The 12976-nt window shown below is 35.3% G+C and overlaps 1 protein-coding gene across 1 annotated transcript in view; it reads left to right on the top strand.

Annotated features, from left to right (window-relative positions):
- The window catches only part of Gtf2a1l (general transcription factor IIA subunit 1 like), a 58908-nt gene that overhangs the window by 40543 nt on the left and 5389 nt on the right, over positions 1–12976 (top strand). The window contains exons 7-8 of the mRNA XM_005005066.2: positions 7256–7516; positions 8529–8618. Coding sequence (XP_005005123.1) covers positions 7256–7516; positions 8529–8618 — 351 coding nt within the window. The remainder of the gene's footprint in view (positions 1–7255; positions 7517–8528; positions 8619–12976) is intronic.

The following is a 12976-nucleotide window of genomic DNA, read 5'->3' as shown; positions in this document are numbered from 1 at the left end:
AATAGGGTACATCCTTTATTGCCAGTCCTGGATGGATGAACAGTTTCGAGGCTAGAGCCAACCTTCACAATGGATAAGTAAGTAGTAAGGCTGTGAGTACAGATACCTAAAGCTGTCTAAGAATCTCCAGCAGCACATAGAGAAATTATTGGTGGTGCTTATTTAGCCTCGCAGGTTTTGAACGTGAGTGAGCCAGGGCTATACTGGAAAAGGATGCCAGAACGAAGTTATGTTAGTAGGGGTAAAATTTTGAGGCCAGGCTTCAAAGCAGGAAAGGACAAACTCTGTTGTTTAGTGGCAGTGCTTCTGTCGATATGAAAATATAGTCTCTTAGTTTACCATTCAGAGACTCCAAGAACGCTCAAAAGCATTTGTAAAGGTTCTCTTATCTACCATGTGGAAGACTAACCCCCAGAGGCTGAGTTACACAGGCCATTTTCCAGGACTGCTTTTTCCACCACTTTATCCTAGAGATAGAGAAATATTGTTTGGAGGAAAATATCCCACTCAGCATTCTTTTTCTAAGTATTCATTGGACAGAACATATGGAACATATATGTAGAACATGTAAGTAACTCAAAAACTGGACCCTTGGAAAAATAAAAGACCCTGCCAAAAAATAGGCAACTGAAAGGAAGAGGATTTAATGGTTTAATGACAAGGGTTTAATTTTAGTCTTTGGTATGTGAAAAGCCAGTTTCCCCAACACCATTTATTAAAGAGCTGTCTTTGTTTCAGTGAATCTGTCTGACCCTATGCCAAAAATAAGGGGGCTGAATGTGTTTGGAGTTGTTTCTGCATCTTTTAATCTGTTCCATTGATCCTTGGGTCTGTTTTTTTTTTTTTTTTTCCTAGTACCACGCTGTTTTTATCACAGTAGCTTTACACTATAATTTCAAGTTGGGTATTATGTCTTCTGCTTTGCTTTTATTATCCAGAATTGTTTTTGCAATTCTAGGTTTCTTCTAGTTCCAAATAAATTTTGGGATTCTTTTCTTTAATTTTGTGAGGTATATGGTGAGGGTTGCTTTAAATCTTTATAACAAATTTGAGAGTCTTGCGATTTTCACTATGTTGGTTCTTCTTACCCCTGAGCAGGAGATATTGTTCCATTTTCTGATATATTCTTCAATCTCCCTTTTCAGAGTACTGTAGTTTTTAGTGTAAAGATCTTTTACTTTATTTATTAGATTGATTCTTAAATATTTGATTTTTTTCAGTGCTATTGTGAAAGGAATGGTTTCTCTCTCAGTGAATTTGTTATTTGTGTATAAGAAGGCTATTGAGTGCTGACTTTGTAACCAGTTCTGTGACTGAATTTGGTTATTAAATCTAGAAGTCTTTTGGTGGAGTTTTTGGGATCTTCTATGTAGAGTATCATGTCATCTGTAAATGGTGATAATTTAACTTCTTCCTTTCCTATCCTTATTCCTTTTATTTCTTTCTCTTGTCTAGTTGCTTTGACTAATGTTTTCAGCATATTGAGAAGTGATAATCATGGACATCCTTGTCTTGTTCCTGATTTTAGAGCTTTTAGTTTTAGCATGATGTTGGATATTTGTCATAGTTTGTCATAGAAGTCTTTTTATCAGATTGTGATAAAGATCATCTATTCCAATGTTTTATTGGTTTTTATTTTATCATGAATGGGTTTTGGCCTTTGTCACATGCTTTTTCTGTGTTTATTGATGATGTGACTTTTGCCACATGTCGTGTGGTTCTGTTGACAAGATGTATTACATTTATTGATTTGTATATGTTGAAACATCCCTGCATCCTTGGGATGAGTCCTACTTGGTCATGGTGAATAAACTTGATGATTTGCTGTATTCTGTTTGCCAGTATCTTACTGAGGATTTTTGAGCCTATATTTCCATAGGGAGATTTGCCTGTTTTGTCTTTCTTGATTGGGTCCTTCTCTGGTTTTGGATATCAGGATAATGCTTGGATAATGCTTGCTTCTAGGAATCAGTTTGGGAGTATTGCTTCTCTTTCCATTTCATTAAAGAATTTAAGAAGTAGGAATATTAGATCTTTTCTAAATTTCATATTGAATTCAGTGGTGAATGCATCAGGGCCTGGGCTTTTCTTTGTTGGTAGGTTTTTAGTTACATCTACAATTTCATTGACTGATACTGGATGATTCATAATTTTCATATCTTTTTGATTCAGCTTTGGTAATTCATATGTATCTAGAATCCTGTACATTTCTTTTATTTTTTTCCATCTTATGGAAGAACAAGTTCCCAAATCATGTTCTGCTGGCTTTCTGCAGGATCTATTGTGATACCAGTCTTTTAATTCCTAATTCATGGATTTGAGTCTTTTTTTTTGATAAGGTTGTCTAAGGATTTATATAATCTTTCAAAAAGCAATCTTCAATTTGATTCTTTATATTGTTTTCTTAGTTTCAATTGCATTAATTTATGCCCTATATAATTGCCTCCCTTGTATGAGCTTTATACTTGAGCTATTGTTCTGTTTCTAGGAGTTTGAGGTTCAACGTAAAGTTGTTTATATTTGAGCTTGCTCTGTTTTCCTGATATGGGCATTCACTGATATAAATTCCCCTCATAGGACTCCTTTGTTTCTCTCTATAAGTTCTTGTATGTTGTTTTGACATTGTCTTTTAATTGTAGAAACTGTCTAATTTTTTCTTTAATTTCATCTATGATCCATTGGTTGTTCAGGAGGGTGTTATTTAATTTCCATGTGTTTGTGAAGTTTTTGTGGTTTCTTTTGCCATCAATGTCTAATTTCATTGCATTATGGTCTGGTAATACACATGTGATAATTTCATTGCCTTTGCATTTACTTAAGCATGTTTTATGAGCTAGTTTATGGTCTATACAGTTGAGTCTATACAGTTGAGAAGAACGTATATTTTGATGTTGTGGGGTAGAACACTGCAGACATCTGCTAAGTGCATTTGTTCACAGGTTTGGTTTGGTTTTAATATTTCTTTTGTTTGTCTAGTTGGTCTGTCTGTTTGTAACAGTGCAGTTTGAAGTCCCCCATTATAACTGTGTTAACCTTATTTGATTTTTCATGTGTTAATGTTTTTTTTTTTTTGTCTTTTTCGTTTTTACCGGTGCCAGGGATTGAACTCACGATTGCCTGCTTGCAAGGCAGGCGCTTATGCCACTGAGCTAAATCCCCAGCCCCTCATGTGTTAATGTTTGTTTTTTATAGTTGTGTACAATGGTATTTGGTGCAAAAATATTTCTGACTCTTAATCTCTCTCTTTTGGAGTTTTCCCTTCACAAGTATGCAGTGACTGTCTTTGTCTCTTTGGGTCAGTCTTGGCTTCAAGTTCACTTTGCATGAAAATAAAAGATCTACCCCTGCTTTTTTCCATGTTCCTGTTGCATAAAGTATTGCTTTCCAGCCCTTTGATTTTCAGTTTATGAATTTCTTTTTGAATTACATGTTTTTTATGTAGCATATTGTTGGATCTTGCTCTTTGATCTATTCTGCCTTTCTCTTTTGATTGTTGAACCGAGACCTTTTACATTGATGGTTGTAACTGATATGCACTGGCTTATTCTTGTTTTCTTGTCATTGGCTTCTTTTTTCCTCATCTGTTTTCTTGCTTATCTTGTCTGGTAGATTCTCTGTATTGGTGTTCTTGGGGTTGTAGTCTTTATCTCTTTTAAAAACATCCTTCAGAACTTGTTGGAATGCTGGTTTGGTGGCCATGAATGTTTTCAGTTCTTTGTCATGTAAGTATCTTATTTCTCCATTAGTTTTGAAAGATGGTTTTTCAGGGTGCATCAGTCTGGGTTGGAAGTTGCTTACCTTCAGTACTGGAAATACTTCACTCCAAATTCTCCTTTGTTTTAGGGTTTGTGTTGAGAAGTCTTTGTCTGATGGACTTTCCTTTTGTCTATCATCTTTTAATATTCTGTTCTTGTTCTGAATATCTTAAATCTAGATTATTATATGCCTTGCTGTAGATTTGTCTTGATCATGGCTATAATTGGAGTTTTATATGTCTCACCTATCTGCTTGTCAAAATCCTTTTCCATGCTTGGATATTTTTCTGCCATTGCTTCTGTGAATAGGTTTTTAAAAATTGTTTTTGGTTTTGTCTTCTGCTTTTTCATTGACTATGATCAATCTTATGTTGTCCTTTTTGCATCATTTTGCAGTGTTTGGAATGATTTCTCATGACCCCTTGTTATTTTTAAAGTTCTTTTTGCTACTGAATATCAAACTCACGACCTCATGATTGCCAGACAAGCACTATGCTTCTGAGCTCTATCCTCAGCCCCAGAAATCTTTCTTTGTGTGACTGCTAACTGCCGTCCAGTCTTAAAGGTCTGATATTGCAGCCTCACCTTTATTCTTTCAACTGCATATAATTTCAATGAAATTTTTAATCTTCTTAATACATTTGAATCTCTTTCATGGATTCCCCTTTTTTCCTATGTTGGACATTATGATTTCTATCATTTTCCTAAGATCCTTTATATTTTTATCTTTGTCTACTCTAGGTGTCATGAAGAAGTTATTTGACAATCATCATCTCTCTGTCTTTTTTTACATGAGAGATCATTTCTGAGAGACTTTGCAGTTTATTTTGATTCTTAAATTTTTCTTTGTAGGAAGGATTTTAACTGAATTATACTTTTAAAAATAAATCTCTTTAGGCTATTTGTTTCTTCTAAAGTAAATGTTGGTTCTTTTAAGAAATTTATCCATAAATTATGAAATTTATTTATAATATTTGCTTATTTTTAAAATTATATTTTGAATCTATGGCTTAATTTGATTTTTTCTTTTGTAGTTCTTGTATTAAATCATTGATTTAATAGATTTTCTTTTCTAACAATTTAATGAGGACTGGGGATATATAGCTCAGTGGCACAGTGTCTGCCTGGCAAGTACAAAGTTGTGAGTTCTCTATGCACTTTGTAAGCTGCATCTCACAAATTTCAACACTTTATTTTTTCATTTAATTATAATTATCTTCTAACATGGTGGGAATTTACACTACTTCTCTTGATTGCTTTCCTACTTCCTGGTTGGTTTTTTTTTTTGCTTATTATTTTTAATTGAATGTCAGACTTCTTGTATTGAAATGGAGAGGCCAAACTAAATAGTACTAAATAGTACTTGTAGGTGCCATGGCTCTTCTCATGGAGACACATCTAGATATCCTGTCTTTCCAAGGGCTCTTTCTCCTTAGATATCAGACTGCTTGAATGCATTGTGACCTTCTCCTAGGTTGGATTCAAGGAAAGTTGTAATTAGCCTCTGCTTATCGTTAGTGTGGCCGTGGCATTCTTTTCAACTTTAGGGATCTCTTAAGTTTTTCTAGTTAGAGTTATGTACAATAAAATTCATTTTATTTCTGTAATTTCATCTTATTTCCATATTGAGTATTCAGTCATTCTTTTTTGTGTGTGAATATCTGTGAATGAAATGTTTCCAGTGTGGTAAAAATTATTTGGAGTAAGAGTTAACTACATATTTTTCTATTTTTTAATTTTTTGAGTCAGAGTCTTGCCATGTACTTCAGGCTGGCCTTAAACTCATTATGTAGTCCAGGCTGGCCTGGAACTCACAGTGATCCTTCTGCCTCAGCCTCCCAAGTGTTAGGATTACAGGGAAGCACCACTGTGCCTGGTAATTGCCTGCTTATTGGTGTTAGTTTTTCTTTAGAAGATTATTTGTTCAGGGTACTTTTTGAGGATTAATGTTAGAGATATCCATATTGATATGAATCCCAGTAGGGTATTCATATACTCAAAAAATAAATTGTTTATTTTCATATATTGATGTTTGTCTTATGTTGAAGCATTGAGACATTTATTGTTGTATTAAGTGTCATCTGTACTTCACAAATTTAGAAACAGAAAGAAAGGGCATTTGTTTAAAACTTTGTAAAACTTCGTAGACCCTATTTTGAGTCTTCTTTAGCTTTACTGACCTTTTCAGGTTCCCAAGACTTAGGCTAATAGAATGAAGACCTTTGGGGCTGATTGCTCCCTCTTTCTGGAAGATATACTTCTGGAGCCTATCCTTAGAGTTACGTGAATCTGTTGTATATGTGATGTGTGTGTCAACCTGTGTATACTTCTAAAACCAGAAGTATTGTGTACTCCTGTAATAGCGTTTGGAGTTTTTACAAGCTTTTTTAGGGTGGCTCGGACTTCACCAAAAAGGTTAAGAACTTGCTCTATACTCTGAGGTATATATAAACATATAATACAGCCCTTGTTCTTAGGAGCTTGAAGTTTTGTTGATCTCTCCCTTATCTATGACAGGCTAATAAGAGGGCAGTATGGTATAGTGGTGATGAACTCTTTACAATTAAACTTGGCCTTAATTCTGATTCACTCATTTCTAGCTTTGCTATCTTGGTAACCCACAGTAGCCATATCTTTTTATGTTGTGATTAGGTTTAAATTAGAAAATTCCCATAAAATAATTTGGCAGATTATGACTCGTTGGCTCAGATTGATAAACACAGTAATAGAAAGAAAAGTTACTCAATTTTCTTTATATGTTTTCATTTTAAAATTTTCTGTTTCTGTTGTAGTAAAATATACACAACCTAGCTTTTACCATTTTAACTATTTTAGGTGTATAATTCAGTAGCAGTAAGTATATTCACAGTGTTGTGCAGCCATTATCACTGTTCATCTTCTGGACTTACTGTCTCAAATAAGACTGCACTCCAGCTCTTCATCCCTCCCTTTTCCCTGGCCCTCAGTAACCTCTGTTTTATTTTGTACCTTTATGAATTTGCCTAGTTTAGCTACAACTTTTAAGTGGAATCATATGATTTCTTTTTCTGTGTTTTGCTTATTTAGTGTTTTTTAAAATTTTATTTTAAAGAAAATAAAACTAAGTTAAATAAAACAGGACAAAGCAATCAAAACAAGCCAATATAAGGGCTTCAAAACAATTTTTTTTTTACAAATATATATATAAAACATAGTATCACTTGTGATTTCTGTTTTATTCAGTTACTGCTCATAATCAAATGTGATAGTTAAGACTTAATACATGCATGTATAAATTTAAGATGGTATCTATAAAATCTGGTAAATATTACATAAAAGCAGTAAATTCTTTTTGCCTACTTATGATTATAAATTATAATGTTAAAAATTATTTGTATTGCATAGAAATGCTAGAGATGTTCTTAAATTCAAATATAAGACCTGTAGAATACTTGCTAGTGTGTAAACTATTTTAAACACCTCATTTCACTTGAAGTTCACTGTATTTCTTTGTCTTTTAGAATTCAAATTCTCGGGTAGATTTGACCAATCAGTTAACTGATGATGATATTAATGAAATAATTCAAGTAGATGGTACTGTTGATACATCTTCTAATGAAGAAATAGGAAATATAAAGGATTCAGAAGAGAATGAATTTCTAGAAATTATCGATGCAGGAGAGCTAAAGGTGCTTGAAGAAGAAGCGGACAGTATATCAAATGAAGATTCAACCGCAAACAGTAGTGACAATGAAGGCTCTCAAGCAGACATTGTGGAAGAGGTGAGGACCACTTTTGAGCTGAGACTTTATTAACTCATAACCTTTGTGCTTCACTGTACTTGGGAATCAGGAAAATAACAATGAAGATTAACCCTACCTTCAGTCTTTGAAAACGAAGCTTAACTCTGTGTGGGACTTAAACATTCAAACCTGGTACACTTTAAGCCATTATTCCATACTTAGGAATTGGCTTCTAAGAGATAGTGGGAGGTTTGGGGATAGGAGTGGGGTTAAAGGTGATCAACATAGAACATACAGTATCTGTTCTAATAAGTCCAGTAAAATCTGGATGGACTTTGGTTAAAAATGTGCGAACATGTTTACATACCACATTGTTCTCTGGCCTGAGAAACTGAAAGTATAGGTAAGGACCAAAATGTATAATATAATCGATTTTGGGAAGTAGGAAGAGGAAGTTCAGATGGGAAGGGGGGCAAGGATGGAGTGAGGGTGAAAGGAAGGGGAGAGGACAAGAAAAAGGAATAGAAGGAAAAAATGGAAACAGAACCTTTGCAAACAAGGCAGGGAAGAGGGCTTAAAGGGAGGGGAGGGGAATAGGTAAAGAAGAAACAAGGTAGCTCATGTTATGCTTCAGATTCCCTGTGATGAGTGTGGTCATTCATATATATATATATAATGGATCAGTAGAATAAAAAATAAGATTGGGGCTTAAATATAGGAAAAAAGAAGTAGTATGTGAAAGTATTAACTACCTTTTATAGTGGCCACATGAAGTTCTCACTTGCCTTCTTACTGAGTAGCACTAGTGTCCTCTAGGTCTTCTACTGTCCTTATTCTATGGATTAGACACTGAGATGTGGAGCATTAGTAAGTTGCCCAAGGTCATTCATGTAACTGTCAAGTGGCAGAGCTAGGATTCTGACCGGGGCTATTTGACTGTGCAGTGTACTGCTCTCCTGCCTTTTCAAGTCATTTACTTCTGCATGTCTCCCTATCTTTAAAAAGTCTGGAGCCTCATGAATCCTTTAATGTGCGCATCTTTTATCTTTAGGACCCTTTAAATTCTGGAGATGATGTGAGCGAGCAGGATGTGCCAGACCTGTTTGACACGGATAATGTAATTGTCTGTCAGTATGATAAGGTACTATATTTACTTTTTGGACTTTGGGTTTATTAATTGCATTTATAGTAGGATGTATGTAAAATGATGGAGAATATTATGGCAAGTTATAATTCACAGTTAAATGAATTGTGTAACAGCTATTTAACTCTGTATAGTTTTGACAGTGTGGTGTTTTGAGCCTAGAACTGTGTTGTTTGGTCTCAGTGGTACTGAAAATATGATAGTCCTTGTTTTAAGGGGGTGACGATCATATTGAAACAAGATATTTCTTATGGAATAATAGAATGACACAGAGTAAGATGGCAGACAGATTAGAAGCAAAAACATATGACAAATAAATCAAATGCTAAGATAAGTGGCAGAAAGTGACTCTTAAAAGTGGCTAAAAGTACCAGAACTCATTTGCATTTTGAGTTCTTCACAAATCCTTCATCAATGATGTGGGACTATGGAATGGGCTTGAGTGATTTGGGAGTTACAGGTTATTGAGGGCAGCCACTCAGAATAGAATAGCCTGATGAAAGGCAGAACAAGGGATAGATGTAGGATATAAGAGGGGCAGTGCAGAGACAGCGCTGGACAGTAAGTGTCCTCTCGCTGCGTGTGCTAGGAAATGAAGCAGGTTCCGTGACCAAGGATGGGGGAGACTGGGGTATCCTGAACGCAAGTAGGGGAAATTAAACTTGGTCTGAAGGACATTGGCCTCCTGCAAATGTCGTTGAGAAAATTGTAACTGAACTTAAAAGTTGGCCACGTTTAATGATTTAGAAGAGGCAAATAGTAAAAAAAAGCAGGGGTAGTGAAGACATGAAGTGACCAGAACCCAGGCTGAACAGTCAGTGTAAAAATGAAAAGTCAGAGGTTGTGATGGAAGATTCAGTGGGGTTGTTGATCAGGTGAAGGTGTCTCTCAGGTTTTAAGCTTAGAAATTAAGTTAGCAGCAATTTAATTTGGCAACTAAAAAAAAACCCCAACAAAACAAAAAGCTTTTTATTCCTCAGTTGTCAGTGTTGATGTATACCTGTAGTCTGAGACAGGAAGTTCTCAAGTTTGAGGTCATCCTGGGAATTAAGAAAGCCCTTGTCTCAAAATAATAGACAGGGCTTGGCATGTAACTCATTTTGAGTCCTTGGGTTTAATCCCCAGTATTATATAACAAACAAAAATACCAAACAAATCCAACAAAATAACAGCAATAAAAGCCCCTCTAGCTGTGATTATGTATAGAATGATGAATTTTTGTTTTTAATTTATGAATACTTGCATATTTAGAAAACAAACTAGAAATATTGTCATAATGTATAACTCACCTGTTTACAGCATGTGGCTCATTGGCCTTTTACTATGTTCCTGTGTGCAACAGTTACCACAGATATACTGGAATCTGTCACCTCAAAAAGAAACCCCATAACTCTAGTTCTCAATCTGGCCTAAGGAACCATTCATATACTTTCTATTTCTATGGATTTCCCTATTCTGCATTTCCTATGAAGGAACCTTGTAATACATGGACTTGTGACTGGCTTCTTTTACTTACCACGGTGTTTTCAAGATTCAGCTGTGTGCTGTGTGTGTCAAGACTCATTTCTTTTTATTGCTATTGAATGGATTTATTGCGTTTTATTTGTCTGTTGATGGATCTTTGGTTTTTTTTCCACCATAGTGAGGTTTTTTCCTCATCCATCACTGTGTTCTAGCTGAGACCTTATAATAATAACAAACATATTAACCAGAGAAACACATACAAAATTATTTAAGATAAATTTTATATGGCAAAGGAACTGTTAGAAATGACATGAAGCAACCTGAGAAACTTTTTCCGGGTAACTGTGCAGAAGTATGATTAGAAGAAAAAGGAATGTGATAGATGGTAGCAAACAGAGGGGAACTGAGTAGGGCCTGTAGCTTAGATTCTTTTTTGTGTCCCAGAGTCTTTGGAGGTAGATATGCTTCTTCTTTGGGTCTAGAATGGGGACATCTGTATGAAGAATCTTAGGACCCCCTTTAGAGGAAGGTCAGGGAACTCTTTTTATGGCCTGCCTTAGAGGAGAATGGTAATAGGAGGGTCAGAGATTTTCCTGCTTCTGCTGTTCTCTCAAATGCCAAGGGGCCATTTTGGGGTCCTGGGTCCTGACTCTCCTCACCACTTTTTGGCTATCATGAGTAATGCTACTCTAAACATGAAGGCACAAGTTTTTATGGGCACATGTTTCTGTCTGTCTTGGTATACACCTAAGGGTTAAATTTCTTGGTCATATGGTACTAGTTTTAGGAGCTACTAGAGTATTTTCCAAAGTGACTGCTATTTTCCACTCTTGCCAGCTGTGTTGGGGGTTTCACTTCTCTGCATTCTTGACAATACTTGTTATGTAACCTTCTGATCCTGCACATCCACTTGGGTGTAAAGTGATATCTTACTGAAGTTTTGCTTTTCATTTTCCTGATGACTAATAAGATACTTGTACTTCGGTCAAAGATTTGAATTTGAATATACCTACAGGAAACAAAGAATAGTTTTAAATTGCTGTAAAAATAAATCCCTTTCTTGAATAATAAGATCCTTTTCTCTCCTATAATACATTATACAGACGAAAAATGACACTTTACTGGTAGGTGTTGGTAAATAAAAACATATGATGGAGTAAGAAACATAAACAGTTCTTAGTTTGAAACTTGCTCTAGTTTTTTATAAATATTGTGTTGCCTTCTACAGAAAAAATACTGTAAGGTACATAAGTATGTATGTATTATAAGTCTCACAAGAATTTTCTAGAACATTATGGATATAGTATTCTTTGTTTGCTGCATCGTGGGTGTGAAATTGTAATTAATTACAAAGTGCTATGTATTCCCAGTGTATTTTTCCTCTCGTTACAATAATTTTGTGGGGCAGACAGAAGTGATCTTAGTTGAATAGTGTTAAAAAAATCTAGCTGTCTGAGAGTACTTTCTTAATTAGTGATTTTAACAACAGTACTAAAAAATTAATGGAAACCAAGGCATTGGGGAATCATTGAAATCTTTCTGAAAGGGAATGATGCTGTTAGAAGATAGTAGCGAAGAGAATGTGTCCAAAAGGTCAGAATGGGGTGGGGAGCACTGTTACAGTGAATTTTATAGAGGAAAAACTTGCCAGTTCTGGTCATTGGTTGATTTACTTAGAAGGATATTGAATAGAATCAAGTTGGGGTAAACTGAAAGGATTCTCAGTAGTCTTTTTAGAGGCCAGCAGCATCAGTTCTCCTGGGTAAGTGTTATAGTCACAGAATCTTGAATCCCACTCTCGAGTCCCTGATCAGAAAGCACATTTTAACAAGATTTTAAGTTGTTGATTTGTATGCTTATTAAACTTGGAGAAACACTGGTTTTTGAAAAAAAGTTTACTTTGATGAACCTATATACTTTACCTTTTAAAATTTATAAGTTAATACTTGGAGAAAAACTAAAAATATTAACATGTTCAGTGAAAAAGGGCTAAATGGAGGCTTTGTCTATATGCTGGGTGAGATTAAGTGGTATGGATATATTATTTCAGAGACCTAGAAAATATTTAAGATTAATATAAAGATTAAAGTGACGAGAATATTAGAAGGAAAGTTAATGGTGAAATGAAATCTTTTACTAGCATAGAGAGCATTCTATGCTATGAGTAATACACTATTTACACTGAGAAGTGCATCAGTTGAGTAGTATCTTCATCTAACAGTTTAGTAAACGTGGTTGTACTTTGCTTTGTCCATTAGATGCTAGCATTGTGATTATTTGCCTGGTATACAGCCTAGTGTCTTTCTCTCTCTGTGTGTATGCATGTGTTGGTTTATACACACATGGTTAAAAAGGTCAAAACGTGATCAAGTATTCAGTGCTTGGGCGGTGGTAGAAAATAGGAGTGTGGCCTAGTAGGCCATTGGGAATGTGCTTTTGAAGGGTGTATTTTGTCCTGACTGCTTGTGTTTCTTTGCCTCCTGGTCACTCTGAGGTAAGCAGTTTGCTCATTCAGGTACTTTCTGCCATGATATTCTGCCTTGCCACAAGCCCACAGAAAATAGTGTCAAGTGAGAATGGACTGAGAGCTTGGAAACTGTTGGCCAAAATGATCTTTTCTCTTTTCAGTGTTTTCTCTCAGGTAGTTTGTTACAGCAATGGAAAACTGGTGAACGTAGAGGAGAAATGAGGGCTCTTGCAGGACACTGTAAGGACTGGCTTTTAAATAAGTCATCGGTTAGTTTTGATCAAAGAAATGACATCTAATTTATGTTTTTAACAGAACTACACTGGCTGTTGTGGTTCTAAAGGACTAAAAGTTGGGGGACAAGGGTAAAAATGGGACAACTAGTTAAGGGGCTATTGTTATCTAGGCAAGAAAAGATGGTGAC

This window comes from Cavia porcellus, unplaced genomic scaffold (genome assembly GCF_034190915.1).
Source record: "Cavia porcellus strain 051 isolate PalLab524CR breed Dunkin Hartley unplaced genomic scaffold, mCavPor4.1 scaffold_1, whole genome shotgun sequence".
Classification (NCBI taxonomy): domain Eukaryota; kingdom Metazoa; phylum Chordata; class Mammalia; order Rodentia; family Caviidae; genus Cavia; species Cavia porcellus.
Note: the sequence above shows the minus strand (reverse complement) of the source record. Positions and strands in the feature narration are given on the sequence as shown.